Source organism: Oryctolagus cuniculus, chromosome 15, assembly GCF_051225735.1.
Source record: "Oryctolagus cuniculus isolate XC-2025 breed Fujian yellow rabbit chromosome 15, ASM5122573v1, whole genome shotgun sequence".
NCBI classification, from domain to species: domain Eukaryota; kingdom Metazoa; phylum Chordata; class Mammalia; order Lagomorpha; family Leporidae; genus Oryctolagus; species Oryctolagus cuniculus.
In genome coordinates this window covers 29673712-29693833 of record NC_142881.1, presented here as the reverse complement: position 1 = coordinate 29693833, position 20122 = coordinate 29673712, and the positions used below count along the sequence as shown (strand labels likewise).

Below are 20122 nucleotides of genomic sequence, written 5' to 3'. Positions count from 1 at the left end.
TCAAGGGAAGTGCCGAGATGAGGTCCCAGGGGAGAGCGGGGGCAGGAAGACAGGTGGGAAAGACACTTCCTACCCTGCTGAGGTGTCCACTGGCTCAGGTTCAAATGGCCAGGCCAGGGTGATGGGGGAGCAGCTTAGGTGTTCCAGAGCCCAAGGGAAGGCTTGTAAAGGTCACAGGGACCTGGAGCCAAGGACTCTTCCTCCCCCACCCCCACCAGCCCTGAGCCTTGGTCAGGAAATGAATGTGTCCTGCTGATAAGAGGCAGATGGAGATGAAGGGGCAGAACCCTTGAATAGGAGGGAAGAGAAAAGGCAAGGGTACCCAGGGACGAGGACAGGTCATACGGGCACAAGACAGAAGAGCAACAGAATATCAAGTACCTGAGAAAAGGCACAGGGCCTGGATCGCAGGTAAGGAGGAGAGGAGATGTGGGGTTCGGGGCTTCCCCGGGCCTGAGCTGGGGGGCATCTGCCTCTTGCTTTGGGAGCTACTGCAAGTGATTAGGTCTTTGGGCCCAAAAGGAAGAACCTGGAGCTGCTGCCAAGGTGGATGCCCTCCTTCTCCATCTGTCCCTCACCAAGATGACCAAGAGGTCCAGAACATTCCAGATGCTGTGGAGGTAGCGGAGCCGGTGGATGTGGAGCTCCAGGATCTCCTCCACCACGTAGTAGATGATGAAGATGCAGAAGACGACCTCACAGCCAACAACGACGAAGTCCCAGTTGCTGACGTAGCGGATCAGCTTAACCGTGCGGATTTGCCAGGATGGGATGGCACCTCCTGTGGCTGGAAACTCCACCACCAGTCTGGCGGAGAGGGGGGTGTCTAGTGGAGCCTGGGCTGGGATAGTTCTTTGACCTCCTCTCCTCCCCCTCCCACTGTAGGTCACAAGTTTGGGGAAGGGTCTCAAGCATAGGAGGAAAGAACCAGGAACCGTGCACAGAGGGTGCAGTAGGGGAAGGGAGCACCTCAGAACACAGAAGAGATTGATGTTGGCATTGTAGACTGAGAAGTCGATGAAGACCACCCGAGTGCCCCTGTCCAGCCACAGCCCCTCCTGAAGGTCACGGAGCACTTCTGCACTGGCCTGTCGGGATCGTGGAAGGTCCAAGTAGTAGCCACCTCCACTGTAGCTTGTGAGCTTGCCCCAGTGGGAGGAGCCCCCCAGCTCATCCTGCGAGTGGTACGTCCACCTGCCACAGAAGAGGCTGTCTGAGTGGAGAAAGGCCAGAATCTGTCTAAGGGCTCAGCTCCCAAGGCAGTGGCAAGGCTCTGTGGTTGTCTGGGCTTCATGGTTTCACATAAATCATGCATGTATTTACAATATATCTGTACTCATGTTTATGCATGTCCATGTGTGTGATATATACACAGGTTGTGTATTGTACGAGGCTACTTCAAAAAGTTCATGGAAAATTCAATTAAAAGATGCATTTATTTTGATATACAACATTTTGAAGTCTATGAATGGTTTTTTTTTTAATAATGCACATTTTCCATGACATTAAAAAAAATTGACAGGCAGACAGAGCCAGAAACAGAGAGACAGGCCCAGAAAACTCCCATCCACGGGCTCACTTCCCATGTGCCTGCAATGGTTGGGGCTTTGGGGCTGGGCCAGATCATCCAGGCTGAAGCCAGGAGCTGACAGGAAGCTGGAATCAGGAGTAGATCCGGGGTTCTAACCCAGGCACTCTGGTATGGGATATAGGTATCTTAACTGTTGTACCAAATGCCCACCCTTCTGTGAACTTTTTGAATACTTATGTGCATGAATTTCGAAATGTTATGCACCCAAAATACTTTCAATTGTACTTTTTTGTGGAAATATGTATTTAAAATACATGAACTATATATGATATATACAAATATATATGTGTATACATATTAGATGTATTATGAGGGGGCTTTACAAGTTCACAAATATTATTTGATCTGATATTAACAGCCATTTGAAAAGGGAGGACAAATACTCCTATTACCTACATCTTGCAGAAGAGGAAACTAAGAGTCAGAGATTTCCAAGATAATCCAACTGTCTGGTGGCAGAACCAAAATGCACATGAAAATCTCCTAACGTTTTACTATGTTACTCATGGCTGTAGGTGACAAAGCCAAGCCCTACTTTTGTCCTCAGACTGATTGGTTCCCAAAAGGGAGGCCCTTGGAGCCCACACCCACAATGCATTAAAGATCTTTCCAGCTTGGGGCTGGCGCTGTGGCTTAGCAGGTAAAGCCGCCGCCTGAAGTGCCGGCATCCCTTATGGGTGCCGGTTCAAATCCTGGCTGCTCCACCTCTGATCCAGCTCTCTGCTATGGCCTGGGAAGGCAGTAGAATATGGCCCAAGTCCTTGGGCCCCTGCACCCAACGTGGAAACCCGGAAGAAGCTCCTGGCTCCTGGCTCCTGGGTATGCATCAGCTCAGCTCCAGCCATTGCAGCCATTTGGGGAGTGAACCAGTGGATGGAAGACCTCTCCCTCTCTCTCTGCCTCTCCTTCTCTCTCTTTGTAACTCTGACTTTCAAATAATAATAATAATAATAATAATAATAAAAGATCTTTCCATCTCTTGTGCTCCTGCAGCTGACTACTTAACACCAGACTTTTCCACCATGGGCCCTTACTTCCTCCTTCTTTTTCCTATCTACCCTCCTCCCTTTCTTCCCTTACTCCTCTTCCACCCTTGGCTCCTAGCTGTTACCCCCATCAGTCCCAAGTGTCAGACGCTACAACTGTGACTCTTGTGGTAGCCTCAACCCTACTTAGTCTTCACATCCCCAAGAGACCTCTGGGCAGAAGTATTTTCTGTGGAAGCACTGCCTGCAGGGTAGGATAAATGTGACTGTGACCTAGGTGTGGGAAAAAGTCCAGAGAGAGTGACTCTGCCTGCTAATTGCCTCCTTTATTCTGGAGTGATCAGACCAAGTCCCAACAATTGGGACTTAGATGCCTCCCAAGTCCCCTGGAGTGTCCCCAAAGCTCTTTAAGACTCAGTGGAAGTGGTTCCACACCTTGTGATGGTGTCAGGCTCAGAGGGGACAAGCTCTGTGCCATTGGTGGGGGCTCACTTACGCTGTGCCGTTAAGGGGTCCAAAGGGGAGTTGCTCCTCTTTGTCAGCAGAGTAGACATCATAGCAGCTCAAAATGTCCTCACGGAAGTCCTCATGCACCACACAGGAGTCATTGCGGACCCGCAGCTGCCGCAGCCTCGGAACACCCAGCAGCATGTTCTCGTAGTAGATGAAGGAGTGGGAGCCATGGCCCAGGCTTCGGTTGTTGTACCATTTGGTCCAGTACAAGCTGTCCAGTAGTGGGCCCTGGGCAAACTAGACCACAAGCTGGGTTGGGCCCAGCCAAGCCTCATTCTGACCCCTACTCTTAGAATGACCACCCTCAATCCCGACTTCCACCCTAACCTGGGCAAGTATCTTTTTCTGGACTCCTCAATTGATCTGAGAACCCTGACCAGACCCTGACTTCACCCTATTAAAAATGTGTTTTGAAGGTCAGGCTTACCTCTGAATCCCAACATTAGTCTTATTCCTGGTTTGATTCCTTAGTCAGCATCCCCACCTGTCACCTCCACCCAGACTCTACTCTGACCCAATAATTCAACCTGACTCTTGATTTGGCCTGATTCCTGACTGGCCTGATCATATCCAAGCATGTAGTCTGATCCACTGTCTGACCTCTCTGAATTCTGGCTTGTGGTGTCAGGCCACTGGGGAGGAGAGGAGAGCAGAAAGGTTAAGGAGATCCCATACTCACATCCCAGAAGTCTGCCATGCTGCTGATGGCTTGGAAGGAGACTCCAGTGTCTGCTGGCGTATGTAAGAAGAGCTCTGACATGACCTTGGTGTAGTAATAGGCACTGGAGCTTGTCATTCCATAGGTCACTAGAAAATAATCCAAGAAGCCATGTCCTTACTGTTCCCAACTCCATTCCCCAGAGGAGCCAGGGTGGCCCGTTTCCCTGGATGATGCTACCTAGATGGGGGCCATCAGACTCGGCCCCTAAAGTTGGTGGAGACTGATGGTGGCATTGGGGAAATCAAGGGTTGCGGCACCAAGTCTCCCCTCTCCTCTAAGCTGACCTCTGAAAGACTGAACTCTACTCAGTAGTGTCTCTTGACATTGTCATACTGCAAATTCACTTTTCCTGACGCAGGTTAACTTCCTAGTTCTTATTCCCAGAGCCAAGATATTTCTGCCTCTTTATTGGGTGGTGATTCCCTTTGTTTGGTCTACATTTATGCTTTTTGGAAAGTGCCTCCAAATTCTAGAGTACTCTGAAGCCCTGGCAAACAGTTTACAATGGCTTTGCAGCCTCCTGGTGGCAACTTGGCATCCCTGTAGTAGCAGGTCAGCATGGCACCTCTGGCCCTGGCATGATTGATGAATCCTTTTTTTTTTATTTTTAAAGATTTATTTTATTTATTTGAAAGGCAGAGTTACAAAGAGAGAGAGAGAATGAATCTTCCATCTGCTGGTTTACTCCCCAAATGGCTGCAATGTCTGGGGCTGGGCCACACCAAAGTCAGGACCCCAGAGCTTCTTCTGGGTCTCCCACGTGGGTTCAGGGGCCCAAGCACTTGATCTACCTTCTGCTGTTTTCCCAGGTACATTAGCAGTGAACTGGATTGTAAGTGGAGCAGGCAGGACTCAAGATGGTGCCCATATGGGACGCCAGCATTGCAGGCAGTGACTTAACCTGTTAGGCCACAATACTGGCCTGGCCCCCACTGGTGCATCCTAATGGGCACAGCTGTTTCCTGACAGAGAGGTTCAGAGAATCCCTAGGTCAAAAGAGACCTGGTCTTTGCCCTGAAGAATGGGATCTCCCTAATCCACCCTCACATACATGGCAGTTCCATGTACCTAAAATAGAGCTGTCAAGGGAAGCTCTAAGTTTTCTGGTGAAAATGCAGGGTTTGAAGAATATAATCCATATATTTTTTAGATTTTCCTCAATCTAGGTTTGCCTGGTGTTTCCCATGATTAAATGCAGGTTATGCATTTTGGGAGGAAAACCAACAGTGTCTCATACCAGGAAGTGCAGAAATGTCTATTTTCTCTCATTTTTGGTGACACTTTGATCCTTTGTTAATGCGGTGTTTGCCAGGTTTCTCCAATGCAAAATGACGATTTTTGGCCGGCGCCACGGCTCAATAGGCTAATCCTCCGCCTTGCAGCGCCGGCACACCGGGTTCTAGTCCCAGTCGGGGCACCGGATTCTGTTCCGGTTGCCCCTCTTCCAGGCCAGCTCTCTGCTGTGGCCAGGGAGTGCAGTGGAGGATGGCCCAAGTCCTTGGGCCCTGCACCCCATGGGAGACCAGGATACGTACCTGGCTCCTGCCATCGGATCAGCGCAGTGCACCGGCCGCAGCGCGCCAGCCGCGGCGGCCATTGGAGGGTGAACCAACAGCAAAGGAAGACCAAAATGACGATTTTTCTCTTGTAATTAATATGGATATATTTTGTGTGGAAATACTTTGACACTATGTAAATATCCTGTTTCTCATTAGTCTTTCATCTACAAGATGAAATCATCCATCGATTACTTCGGCTTATTATTAATATGATTACCACGTGGTGAATTTTAAAATGTCCTCATTCCCTCTACAGATATCAGTTGGCGCTGGTCTCCAGAAGGGCTTCCCTTCTTCCCCTTTCATTTATGTGCATCATTTTGAACTCAAGGGCTCTTGGTTTTTCCCCTATAGATTATAATTTGTTAGTATTTATTTTGTTACTCAAATTTTTTGACCACGTCATGAGCAGTATACCTGATTGGCGGGGGTGGGGAGAAATGTGCCCGGGACTCCCCCCGCCCGCCAGCAGCCAGGCTGTGGGGTCCTTCCCGGGAGGTGTGGTGTGCCATGCCCTCTCAACCTCCTGCATGGGCAGGGCAGGCAGACTCAGCGGATCACCCGCACATTTCCAGGTTGGGAAAATCAGCAAGGAAGGAAGCTGATTCCACTTCCCATTCCTAGAAAACCTAAGACAGGGCTTCCTTCTCTCTGATCCAAAGCTGCGGTTATCTGTCCTGTGTGTCAGCAGAAGACCTTAGACTCAACTTTTCTGGATCTGGAAATTGGGCTCCCACAGGAAATAAAACTTCTATCTGTTGGAAGCCCTTCATGCAGTTAGAACTTTGAGCAGGGGCCAGTGCTGTGGTGCAGTGGGTAAAGCCGCCACCTGCAGTGCAGCAATCCCCATATGGGCACCAGTTTGAGTCTTCTGATTCAGCTCTCTGCTGTGGCCTGGGAAAGCAGTAGAAGATGGCCCAAGTCCTCGGGCCCCTGCACCTGCATGGGAGACCCAGAAGAAGCTCCTGCCTCCTGGCTTCGGATCCTGGCTCCTGGCTTCAGATCGACACAGTTCTGGCCATTGTGGCCAACCAGGGAGTGAACCAACAGATGAAAGACCACCCCCCACCGCCTCTCCTTCTCTCTCTGTAACTCTGTCAAGTAAATAAAAATAAAAAAGAATTATGAGCAGGGAGCAGAGCTTTTCCTAATAACACAGGCTGTTATTATACCTCCAGAAAGTCCACTAGGTGGTACTACAGCTTTTTCACTGCTGCTTTTTCTCTTCTCCAGTTGGAAGTCACTGTCCAGAATTATTAACATTCTGAAGTGCTTGCCAACCACTTTTGAAGGCATGTCTCTGGTTGTCCTTTAAGAGACTAAAGCATATAATAGCTACAAAAAATGGTTTCACATAGTCAAGTTTCTATTACTACACAGAACGTTAGTATTTACTCTTCTTTGTAGCTTTTTAAGTGAAGACCAAGAAGCAACCTTAAAAACCTTCTAAGTTAGAATCCAAACTTAGTTTAGAACCTTTACAAACTATTCCCTCCATCCGAACATCCTCTCTTTCATATCAATTCTTATTTCTACAAATTTCATACTTTGTACAAAATTAACATTAAGATATTTTGGAATAATGCAGCATTATGTTGGCAATTTACTCTCAAACAGTAGAGTATGTGTGTATGTGGAGAGGGGACAGAAAAGAGAGAGAAGAATAAGGAAACCCGGTACTTGCTATCACCAGTTTCTGAAACTCAAGCTATTTCTGATAATCTCAATTTTTATATTTATTGGACCATTTTATCAATTTATCAACTGGAATTATTCTAAAGACATTTTATATTAAACAAACATTCTTCAAAGTCTACCATTTTTTAAAAAAAGATTTATTCTATTTATTTGAAAGGCAAAGTTACAGAGAAAGAAAAATTTTCCATCTGTTGATTCACTCCTCAAATGGCCACAACAGCCAGGACTGGGCCAGGCCAAAGCCAGGAGCCAGGAGCTTCATCCAGGTCTCCCGTATGGGTTCAGGGGCCCAAACACTTGGACCATCTTCTGTTACTTTCCCAGGTGTATCAGTAGGGAGCTGGATCAGAAAAGAAGCAGCTGGTTCTTGAACCAGTGCCTATATGGGATGCTGGTGCTGCAGGTGGTGGCTTAATTTGCTGTGCTACAGTGCTGGCCCCCGAAGTCTACCACTGTGCAAAATACTTGGCTAGTTGTCACAGTTTTAAAGTCCTGTTGTGGGGCCAGTGGTGAGGTGTAGAGGGTTAAGCTGCTGCTTGTGATGCCAGCATCCCATATCAGAGTTCCGCTTTGAGTCCCAGCCACTCTGCTTCGGATCCAGCTTCCTGCTAATGTGCTTGGGAAAGCAAAATATGGTTTGCATTTGGGCTGCAGACCCTGTGTGTGTGTGTGTGTGTGTGTGTGTGTGCGCGCGCGCACTCGCGCTTCTCCCCCTCTCTCTGTCAGTCTACTTGTAAAATAAATAAATATATTTTTAAAGTCCTTTAGAGAAACTCATGTCCCTGAATGGACTTGCTATTAGGATGAGTATGAGCTTTGCAGTCAGTCAGACCTATCACTTACAATATAAACTTGACTCAACATAGTATAGATTTTGGTTCAGTGTCGCACTTTCTCATCTTTTTTTTTTTTTTGACAGGCAGAGTGGACAGTGAGAGAGAGAGACAGAGAGAAAGGTCTTCCTTTGCTGTTGGTTCACCCTCCAATGGCCGCCACGGCCGGCGCACTGCGGCCCGTGCACCGCGCTGATCCAATGGCAGGAGCCAGGTGCTTATCCTGGTCTCCCGTGGGGTGCAGGGCCCAAGTACTTGGGCCATCCTCCACTGCACTCTCGGGCCACAGCAGAGAGCTGGCCTGGAAGAGGGGCAACCGGGACAGAATACGGCACCCTGACCGGGACTAGAACCCCATGTGCCGGTGCCGCAAGGCAGAGGATTAGCCTAGTAAGCCGCAGCGCCGGCCACTTTCTCATCTTTTTTTAAGATTTTATTTTTATTTTATTTAAAAGGCTGAGTTACAGAGAGGCAGAGGAAGAGAGAGAGAAAGAGAGAGAGAGAGAGAGAGAGAGAGAGAGAGAGAAAGGTATCTCCCATCTGCTGCAGACGGCTCCTCAGACGGCTGCAATGGCCAGAGCTGTGCTGGTCCGAAGCCAGAAGCCAAGAGCTTCTTCTGGATCTCCCACATGGGTGCAGGGGCCCAAGGGTTTGGGCCATCTTCTACTATTTTTCCAGGCCATAGCAGAGAGCTGGATCAGAATTGGAGCAGCTGGGACTTGAACTAGCGCCAAAATGGGATGCTGGCACTGCAGGAGGTGGCTTTACCTGTTACAACACAGTTCTGGCCCCACTTTCTCATCTTTAAATCAGGAAATACAGTACCTACAAGGAATACTGTGTGCTCCTTAGGGTTAAGGAGGGTGTGTGTGTGTGTGTTTTTCTTTTAACAGGCAGAGTTAGTGAGAGAGAGAGACAGAGAGAAAGGTCTTCCTTCCGTTGGTTCACCCCCCCAAATGGCCGCTACTGCCGGCACGCTGTGCCGATCTGAAGCCAGGAGCCACGTGCTTCCTCCTGGTCTCCCATGCGGGTGCAGGGCCCAAGGACTTGGGCCATCCTCCACTGCCTTCCTGGGCCACAGTAGAGAGCTGGACTGGAAGAGGAGCAACCGGGACAGAATCCGGCACCCCAACTGGGACAAGAACCCGGGGTGCTGGAGCCGCAGGCAGAGGATTAGCCAAGTGAGCCGTGGCTCTGGCCAGGAGTGTGTTTTATTCATTGAGCATATTGTATGATATTTAGTAAGTTCTCAATTGTTTGTTGGGCTGAACCAACAGCAGAAAATAAAAGATATAACTACAATACAGAGTAGAAAGAAGTGAACCAATTTCAAACTGACCCATAACAGCAATTTCATCAACACAGTCACAGACATCTTCTATTTAGTAGATGTTTGGAAAGAGGCTGGAACATTCCTTAGTCCAAAGAGAACAATAAATTCATGCAAGTCTTGAGTAAGAGAAGTGAAGCCAGTGCTTAGCTGGCCTGATAAGCAAGCCCCGCTGCCCAATAACTCTTGCTTGGTATGAGGGTGGGAAAGGTACTGGCAGCACTGTCTCCTAAGTCAGCCGTCTGCAACATCAGATGGGCATCGGGTCTGGAAGCTGCAGTGATCTGAATTTGTTAGGTAGGAAGTTAGGTATGAGCTTATGTGTGTATGACAAAGGCCTAAAGAGAAGACTTCTATGTCCAGCATATGCATCTACATCTCAAAGTCATCCCGATAATGCTTCGGGGCAGCCCAGTGTTCGCATCCTGCCCTGCCCCCTTCTACCTGATAACCTGCCAGGTGGAGGTCCCTGCCCCTTCTGCCTGACAAATCTTCCACAATCTCCCAGATGCAGCCCAGTATCTGCATTTCAAATACCCTGCTCAGGATCCCCATTCTCTAGGGGGTCCTGCTCACCCTTCCTCTGAACCCCGGATGGCGCCAGCTAGGCTTCCTCCTGTCTGATACCTTCAAGGGAACACTCAGATAGGAGCTTCTTAATATTTACAGCCATAAAATCCTTTGTTTCAGGAGGAAATGTGTGAAGACAGAGACCCATCTCCTTAAAAACCCCCGGCCTCAACTGGACGGCACACTCAGCCCTCTGCCTCTATGCTGAGTCGCCCGCCTGCCTGGCCAGGTGTAATCTCTCCACTCAACCATGTAACCTTGCTCCTTCCCATGTCCAAGCGACTGCACTCTCTCTCAGGTCCTGTCTGGAGAGGTGCCCATCCGTTCTTGCGGATGTCCCTACCCTAATAAACTTTGCTACTTCTACTTTCCACTACTATGTCTCATGCCTGAATTCTTTTTTGCGCGAAGACAAGAACCCTCCAAATTTCTCCGGTAACAAATTCAGCAGCAGGGCAGGGGGAGCCCAGGGTTGCCAGGTGCGTGATGACTCCAGCTGCTAGGACTTTCTCCCCTTTCCTTAACCCGCTGACACACAGACTCTAGCATGGAGCAGGAGTACCTGCAAGGCTTGCTATGACACAGTTTACTGTAGGTTTGGGTGGGGCTCAACATTTGCATGTCTGATAAGTTCTGGGATAAAACTGGTACTTCTGGTCTTGAGACTGCATTTTGAGAACCAGTCAATGCCACTTCCCTTCGATGAAGATGTCAAAAAGGCAGTCAATGTCAGCGATTCTCATTAGCAGTGGGAAGGAGAGAGGGGCTTGTCAGACCTCCCCAGGACTGGGAGAGCTTTACAAACTACACAGACCACTTAGAACACTCCCTCTCCACCCCATGGGGAAATCACTGACTCCATTGCCTGCAGGAACCACCATTCTCATGTTAGGGGATCACACCCCTTAGGTCATTACAGTGGGAGGAGACGGAAAACAACTTAGTCCTTCTTGATGTCTCTGGCCCCTCTACCATTAGTTTCTCCTCGAGTAATAAGGATCCCAGTCGGACCTCACTGTGAAGAACCAGCCTGACTAACTGAAACACCTCTTCTGAGATTTCTGAATCTAACAGGGACTCAACATGTGCATCTCACCACCATTCTCCACATCAGGAGAAGGAAATGACCAGAGCGGTTCCTCCTTGCCTCTGAACACCTATAATGTGCCCTGTGCCAAGTGCTTGACAAGCTTATTTACCTAAGGTAAACAACGGATGGAACCAAGATTCAAATGCAAATATGCCTGCCTCTGTTAGATAGGAAGTTATAAATCAGCCATGTGTATGAGAAGGGCCTGAGGAAAACAAAGCATCTGCAGAAGCTCACCTAGGAAACAGCCCAGTGTTTCATGTGTCACAGTTCTGCCCATTCCCTGATAACTGCACAGGTTGTCTCAGCCCTTCCCCCAGGGAAGGCTTCCCGGGAGAATCCTCTCTCCTCAGCACCAAATGGGTTACCTGGCCTGATGACACTGAGCAATAAAACCATTACATCCTTCCTCCAAGGCAGGCACCCTAGGGGAGGCTCCTCTGCCTGGTGCCAGGTGGGCTCCCCAGTCTGATAGCATTGAGTAGTGAAACCTCAGGAGGAATTTCACCTAATTCGCACTCAGCAAACCCTTTGTCCTGGAGAGGGAGGCAGGAAGCACTGGACCCCTTCCCCTTAAAAACCCCATCTGAATACAGACTGTGCTCTCAGCACGCAGCTCTCTGCTGAGCCACCTGCCTGGCCTGCCGGGTGCATTCTCTCCAATTAACCATGTGACTCTGCTTTCCCCCAGTCTGAGTGACTGGGCACTCTCTCTCTGATTCTGTCCCATCCGTTCTGATAGATGCCCTACTCCAATAAACCTTGCTACCTTGCTTACCACTGTTCTCTGTCTCCTGTTTGAATTCTTTCTTGCATGAAGATAAGAACCTACCTCACCCATCTCTGCTAACACCTCCACAGTAAACTGATTCTCTACTGCTCCAAAGAAGGACTGTATTCAGGGCAGAGAAGGCACAGGGAGGAAACCCACGCTCCATACAAGGCAGCCCTTCCCAACCACTAGTGCTTTCCATCATGCAATGGGCCATTCCACAAACATCCACTTCACCCTGGGAAGCACGAGTGCAGGACTGTGACTGTGCCGTGGAGATTTCTCACTGACAGCAGGGCTGGCCTTCCTGGTGCTTTTCCTTAAGATTCAGTGAAGAGGTGGGATGACACTATGTATTCCAAAAAGTGACAAGAATGGAAGGAGTCAATATGACTTCATGCTGTCAAATACCAGCGTCTCAGTGCCTTCCTTTCTGAGGTGGTGAGTGCTTCACTCCAGGAAACTTTCAAAGACCAGACAATGGCTGCGTAAGAATGCTCTGGTGGAGATTCAGAGATCTAATACAAAGCATCTGATGTTTTTCTTGGGCAGAAATTAAATCTGCCCCCCCGCCCCAAATGCCTATTAATCTTGGCCTCAGATCTAATTCACAGTTACTCATAATACCAGTAACCATCTTTACTGCCACTCACCAGACATTGTTGTCTTCCACAATCCTGAAAGAAACTGATAAACTAGGAACTACCATCTCCATCTTATGCACATAACCGAGATCCAGAATGTTGTTAAATAGTTAAATAACTTGTTCAAAGATCATACAGCAAGCAGAAAGGACATGGATTCAAGCAAAAGTCTGCCTTACTGCAAAGACCACGAATTTAACCACCATTCTTCACCATACCAATATACCACTGCACTGCCTTAAACCATTCTGTTTCAGGACACTGACTGTATTCAAATCAAACAGTTAAGGTTGTGCAAATTTATAATGTAACAGAAAGTGAATTGTGAAAGCACTTGGTACACTCAAAAGATTGCTATCTCTCTCTTTTTTTTAAGATTTATTTATTTGTTTTGAAAGAGTCACAGAGAGGGAAAGACAGAGATCTTCCATCCACGGTTCACTCCCCAGAGGGCCACAATGGCCAGCCAACACAGGGCTAGGCCAAAGCCAGGAGCCAGGAGCTCCATCTGGGTCTCTCACATGGGTGGCTGGGGTTCAAACACTTGGGCAATCTTCTGCTGCTTTCCCCTGGCCATTAGCAGGGAGCTGGATCAGAAGCAGAGAACATATAATATAATATGGGACTAGAACCAGCACCCATACCCATATGGGATGCTGGCATCGCAGGCAGTGGCTTTACCTATATGCCACAATGCTGGCCCCAAAATTGGCATTTTAAAAGAAGCTTTATCCACATTAGTTAAAATGCATTCTTATATTAAAGTGGGCTTACTGACACATCAATTGATGATAGTTGAGAAACATACCTACTATTAATTCCTTAAGGGTCTCCAAGTTTTATTTCTGCACAAAGACAGAACTCTTGAATACTTTAACACACATATCCACACACGCACACATATATACACCCATTGATTATATTATTATATATAATTTTAGGATAAGGAAGATATTTTTCTTTCTTTCTTTTTTTTTTTTTGACAGGCAGAGTGGACAGTGAGAGAGAGAGACAGAGAGAAAGGTCTTCCTTTGCCGTTGGTTCACCCTCCAATGGCCGCCGCTGCAGCCGGCGCACCGCGCTGATCCAATGGCAGGAGCCAGGATCCAGGTGCTTTTCCTGGTCTCCCATGGGGTGCGGGGCCCAAGCACTTGGGCCATCCTCCACTGCACTCCCTGGCCACAGCAGAGAGCTGGCCTAGAAGAGGGGCAACCGGGACAGAATCCGGCGCCCCGACCGGGACTAGAACCTGGTGTGCTGGCGCCGCAAGGCGGAGGATTAGCCTAGTGAGCCACGGCACCAGCCTTTATTTTTCTTAATCCCATATAGAATGGGCATTTAATATGGATTAAGGGAGGCAGACAGTAGTTTCATTTCTTAACATTGCTTTTATCTTTATGATCATCCACATCTTTTATATAAAAATCACCCAGGTCACTTCTTCCCAGAGTCAGCATATCCTTATTGATTGGTGTAGTTTATTTTGCTCAACAATGAGAACTATGCAATCTGCTTACTTTTTCTCTTTGCTATGGCTGCTAGGAACCTCAGCCTTTGCTCTCATTTGCAGGACTTGTTTCTCTTAAATTTTCTGATATATGTTATCTTCCTTCCTTATCTTTTCCCACTACTTTTGCAAAGTCTTTTCATTATAGTTTGAATGGACTATAGTTTGTTATATCTGTGCTTTTTAATGTAAGCTGGCTCAGATCCCTTTTAGACATAGGTGGAATATAAAGGGTGATTAGAGAGTTGACGTAATAATTAATTAATCATCATCATGAACTTGGGTAATAACCTGATTTTATCCATTCCTATGTTTACAGTAGAGACTGAATGTCCTTGTTCTGTCTTTGAACTGCTGGCGGGTTTTCCCAGCTCACAGCAACAGCAAGATGTCAGCAGTTGCTGTATCTTTTCCCAGGTGATTGCTATATAGGCCAGCACATGCTACCAAGCTCCTTCCCTTCTCCTAATTACCACTTAAAGAGGGAACCTGGCTGCTCTTTTCTATCAGCACTTTCCAGGGGCAGGAACAAGATTCCTTCCCTCTACTAATTGGCAAGGAACCTTGGCGAGCTGGGATGCTTCTGTCGGAGCATGCACAGTTCCTTTATGGGATTGCTCCCATGTTGGAAACTGGGCCTTCAAGTTCTTGGCACTCAGAAGCCACCTGCTCCTTCCTAAACTGGGTATCTCTGAAGAGAAACATTGAGGATACTTCTCTAGAAATCCAAGGAATATCTTGCACCCCAAATCCCAGCTCTGACAACCTTTGTGCTGATAGAACCTCAACTGCTCTTTCCTTCTCCAGCTGTAAATGAGTTGAAGTTCTTTGGATTTCACCCAGTCTGTAATTTTATCCTGCAGTTTCTCTAGTGGCTTCTTATTGAGGCTCTTATCACTGGGCTTCTGGGGAAGTTTTCTGAAACCCTGCCACCTGTTTCTTGGCACACTGGATCCAGTTTGGCTTTGATCACATAAATAATTATGGGTTTGGGAGGTCTGTGGTTATTCCTGTAGGGTGATTCTATTTCTTGTGAAACAAAATAGAGTATTATCAAACTCTTCCCACTTATGTCACCCCAACAGCTTCTGATAATAGTCTTACAATGGCTTAACTAAGCATATTCGTATCCACTCCTGACGGAAGAGAATCAGCTTTAAGCATTTCCCCCAGTGATATTTGTTTTAGGGAAATTCTATCAACTAACACTTTAATTTCTCCAGGTTCCATGAACTGTTACTGTCCTCAATGCCAAACAACAGATAGGATTTCTTTTCACCTTATCTGGCACAGACTATTAGTTATCCCACAATATTGTTCCTTCTATTTTTGCATAATGATGTAATTTTAACTGGGGACACTACCCTGTATTACCCAGATTCCCTTGTAGCTAAATACAGCTATTTAATTAAGTACTGGCTAATGGAATGTGAGTAAAGTGTGTACTTCCACTTACAACTTCTGGTTCGCGTCCTTACAAGGAAGGAGCATGCCTTCCCTTTCTACTTTCCTCCTTCCTGCTAATGCGAGTCAGGGCTCAGGAGCAGGAGCTGCAGTGTGGGACAGAAGCAGTAAGAGCTTGAGTACTAGGTGATTAGGAAGCCTTATGCTAGTCTAGGCTTTCTTCTACTCCAGACTTATGTGAGAGAGAAATACATTTATTTATTTATTTGAAAGGCAGAGTTACAGAGAGAGGAGAAGAGAGAGAAATATCTTCCATCTGCTGGTTCACTCCCCAGGTGGCCAAAACAGCCAGAGCTGGGCCAGGCCAAAGCCAGGAGCCAGGAGCTTCCTCTGGGTCTCCCACGTGGGTACAGGGGCCCCAGCACTTGGGTCAACTCCTTCTGCCTTCCCAGGTGCATTAACAGGGAACTGGATCAAGAAGTGCAGCAGTCAAGTCTTGAACCAGCACCCATATGGGATGTTGGCATCTCAGGCAGAGGCTTAACCTGATACACCACAGCACCAGCCCCAGAAATAAACTTCTTATCCAAATCACTGCTTTTTGGTCTTGTTATTACAGAAAAATCAATATTCTAATCGAGATTCGTGTCAGACCAGTACTTTCCAAAAAGAAAACTTTCTATGAAAATAAGAATAGGCATGGGGGAAAATAGAGCTGAAGTCAAACTCATGGCACAAAGTTCATATCAAAAGAAAACAGAGTTGGGGCTAGCACAGTGGCATAGTGGGTTAAGCCATTGCTGGCAGCACTGGCATCTCATATGGGTGCCAGTTCGAGTCCCAGCAACTCTGCTTCTGATCCAGCTCTCTGCTATGGCCTGGGAAAGCAGTAGAAGATGGCCCAAATCATTGGGCCCCTGCACCCATGTGGGAGACCCAGAAGAAGCTCCTGGCTCTTGGCTTCAAATCAGCCCAGCTCCAGCCATTGTTGCCATCTGGGGAGTGAACCAGTGGATGGAAGATCTCTCTCTCTCACTCTCTTTCTCTCTTTCTCTCTCTGCCTCTGCCTCTACCTCTCTGTAACTCTGCCTTTTAAATAAATAAGTAAATCTTTTTAAAAATGGACTCTAATCACAGTTTTCTTAAACTATTTATGGGTACACTAACCCTGTTTCTTTTCTTAGTAGAAAGCCCTCTGCAAAAAACATTCTGTTGTTGTTGTTCTTCAAAGTCTTCTTCTTTGGCAATTCCTCCTATCAATCTCTTCTTTGATGCTATGCCGCCCACACACTGAGTCATTCCAGGCTGGATTATGAATACCTCATGTCTCTTTAGTAGGACAGGACACAGAAGAAAGGTGGAACCTGGAAATGAGTGAAGGGTTAGATGCTCAGAGTATGCATTCAAGGTTTGCAGAATGTTACCTCCATGTGCCAACAGAAATGGCAGCTGAGAGAACCTGATCACTCACATCTGCCCCAGTCCCAAAGTCTCTGAACACTATCAAGATTTCTAGAGTTTAGGCTCAGAAGACAAGTTCTAGAGAACATGGCTGCTTTCGCCTTAGGAAATCAGATTCAAGGGCCAAGAGTTTTATGAGTTGCTATTAAAAGGAATTCAATCAGGCCGAGGGTGATCACGCGGAACATGGAAAATGAATCCAAGAACTGGTTAGTGATGTCTCTAAAGTTTTTTACTAGCCCTGAGATCTTGGTACAGCTGGAAGAATAGACCTATAAATACTTGTCCATCTTGAATTAATGTAACAGATTACCTCAGGGGATGGACTTGGAGATGGGACAAGGGACTAGAGCAGAAGGACACACTTGTGATTAGCTGCTGGAACTCCCTGTACTATTCAATTCTAAACACAGAGGCAAGGGAGAGAATAATACTTGATTCTTGTAGAATACGTATAGCCATAGTTGATGGTTGCTAAATTATTTTTAAAGTTCCTTTTATTTTATTTGTATTTATTTGAAAGGCAGAGGGACAGAGAGTGTGTGCTATTAACTGGTGCATTCCCCAAATGCTTTCAATGGCTGGGCTGAAGCCAGGAGCCAAGAATGCAATCAAAGTCTCCCAAAAGGGTGGCAGAAACTCGATTACTTGAGCTGTCACTTCTGCCTCCAAGGGTCTGCATTGGCAGGAAGCTACAGTCAGGAGCCAAAAGTGAGAATTGAATTCAGGTAATCTGATATAGAATACGGGTATCTTAACCTCTAGGATAAACACTCTTGGGTGCTAAATTTTTACATGGTTACAGAACTGCTTAAATTTATCAAGACAGTAGCCAAAACAGGAAGTCAAAGTCCTTAGTAAAATGGATGAGCTTCTTCAGAGCCATCCTAGAAAAACACTGCCCCCCTACTCCACAGCATTATTTTTGTGTTGTCCAGAAACCTCAAGACACAGCAGGAGCTTCAGTCCATGTCATAAGAAATAAGTAAGACTTCTGTCTCTGTCTCTGGGTAGGAAACAAGAGGGCTTGAGTACACCAAATGGAGTATAATCTAGGATCCTGGCATTGCTATGGGGATTTCTCTGGCCAACGAGTCAGCAGTGGTTACACCTGATCCCACAGAAGGCTACAGAGTAATACCTGTGAACAGTCTTTCTATTCTTTTGAACTGTTTTGCCCAAGATCATCCAGAGAATAATTGTCTTAGAAAAACTGAAGCCACAGAGAGTGATATAGAGCTGAGACCCAAAGATATTTTTCCTCTTTTTAGATGAACCCCAAAATATACTTAATACTAAAACCCAAGGAAGCATTAGAGAAGACCTCTTGATGTTAATCGCTGTCAAGGCTAGAGTCCTCAAAAATGTGGACCCAGAAGAGATGGAAAACCAGGTAGGGAAAACCTACTGATCATATGGACAAGGCTCACTCCAATTACAGTGCCACCATTTCACACAGTCTTAATAAATGGCAAGGGGAAGATGACTAAACTAATAGAGTTGGTAGAAAGGCTCATTTATCTGTAACTGTGCAGTCCAAGGTACACAGATCAATCAGTTTCTGTAACAATGACAGGATAATCAATACGTTGACCAGACCACATGTTCCCCAAAGCCAGGAATCGATTCTCTCTGGAGTTACGGGGTCTGTGAAGAGTAGCTCATCGTAGATTGATTCGCAAACTTTTGCAGTTAAAGGCAATGCCAGAAGACTGCGTGATGACAGCTTTGGTCACCCCAGATAAACGCATCACCTCCTTAACTCTGGGACTTACTCCATACACAAGAGGAGGCCCTAACATGGCTCCATACAAAGAGAAAGCATACTTATGTAATTAATGCATCGTTTGATTTGAAGACAATTTAAACAGAAATGATGTTACTTTGAAGGCCATCAACTTACTCAAACACTACAAACTTCCTAGGAGCTCAAGAACCAAAAGTGGAAAATGTGTTTTCCTTTGGTTCCCAGAAGGGAGAAGCCTTAAAAAGCCCTGAAGAAGGCCCAGGCTTGTGTCAGGAACAGGAAGACAGGGGATCAGGGAGTAAGAAGAGGAGCCCAAAGCTATGGACAGAGGTGAGGGAGAAAACAAAACGGTGCCTGGGAGAGAGTAGAGAGGAAGCGCACATGCTGGGAAAGCCAGCCCAGGACCCAGAAGGATCAGCAAGAAGCCAGTTCCTGACGCTGGGCTGCCTGGCGGTTCCTAGCTGCTGTTCTGAGGTCGGATTTGTCTTCCACAGAGCGCATCCAGAGACCTTCCTGTGTGGACTCTGCCGCCCTCGGCCATCACATGATAGGAGAGCTTCCCACGGGGCTTTATCACCAGCGGGGCCTTTCCATCTCACTGAGGCCCCGCGTTGACCAAACCCCTCCTTCCAGTGTGAACCAACCGGAGCCCCTCCCCCAAGATTCCCCTCCATTTCCGTGAGTCTAGAGAACGGCTGCCCTGACGCACAGCACTGGGAACAGCGACGACAGGCAGAGGCTCCAACACCCCTTCCAGATTTGGCTTTAAAAACAAGGACTACGCATGGGGTAAAAATTTAATAAAGACATTCCCGGTTTTATTTTTCATGAGTTTGGAAGGGAATGAGAAGAAACACTGTTTGACCTTTTCTCCTTTACTTGCCCACTGGGACTCTGCCTGGCAAAGCTCTCACTTATTCATCGCCTGAGGCCTCAGCTGGCTTGGTAGGCTGACGACCTCCTCCGACCCCTGCCCCCTGCAGGCTGAGCCAACACTGCTAAAAAAGCAAGCAAGCAAGCAAGCAAGCAAGCAAGCAAGCAAGGAACTGGCAATGCCTTTGGGTCTCCCTGGCATTGAGCTTGGGCCTCCTCTGACTTGAATGGGTTCCTGCTTCTGGGACCTGCAGGAGGGCCCAGATCTCCCTGAGCACTCTGCCCCACATAACCGTGGTCCTGGAGCTGCCCTCCCCGCGGCGCTCCTCACCTCTGTCACTGCTGGTTTACCTGGGGGCCTCCCTTGTTCCCTGAAGTCAGAGGATGTGCCTCCTATGTTCCAAAGCCCTTAGCACTGGACCTAGGGCCTGGCACATAGTAGGACCTCATAAATGTTTGAGTGGGTGGATTTGTCAATACCCAGGATGTCCTTCATGTCTCATCTGTTCTTTTCCCCCATGCTGTGAAATAATCAATTAGACCAGCTCTGACTCAGTCGCTAAGCTCGCAAATGTTTTGTTCTCAAGACTCCTTTGTAACTCTTAAAAATTTTGAGGTTTCCAAAAAGTTTTATTTGGGTGATATCTGTCAATCATTGCCTCATTAGTGCCCACGGCACTATGGTGCAGTGGGTTAACGCCCTGGCCTGAAGCGCCCACATCCCATATGGATGCCGGTTCTGGTCCCGGATGCTCCTCTCTGTAACTCTGCCTTTCAAATAAATAGATAAATCTTTTTAAAAAAGGAAAGTAGCATTGTTTTT

The 20122-nt window shown here is 47.2% G+C and overlaps 1 protein-coding gene across 6 annotated transcripts in view; it reads right to left on the bottom strand.

Annotated features, from left to right (window-relative positions):
• PKD2L1 (polycystin 2 like 1, transient receptor potential cation channel) overlaps positions 1 to 20122 on the bottom strand; it is a 118506-nt gene that overhangs the window by 6885 nt on the left and 91499 nt on the right. For 3 of the 6 annotated variants that reach the window (XM_070057401.2, XM_089314510.1, XM_070057399.2), the window contains 4 exons: positions 3770 to 3897; positions 3074 to 3327; positions 970 to 1194; positions 579 to 807 (listed from right to left, as the gene is read on the bottom strand). In XM_070057401.2, coding sequence (XP_069913502.2) covers positions 579 to 807; positions 970 to 1194; positions 3074 to 3327; positions 3770 to 3886 — 825 coding nt within the window. In that variant the 5' untranslated portion in view covers positions 3887 to 3897. Of the gene's footprint in view, positions 1 to 578; positions 1195 to 3073; positions 3328 to 3769; positions 3898 to 20122 lie in introns of all 6 variants that reach the window. The other 3 variants (XM_089314511.1, XM_089314508.1, XM_089314509.1) reach the window with 1 other exon arrangement.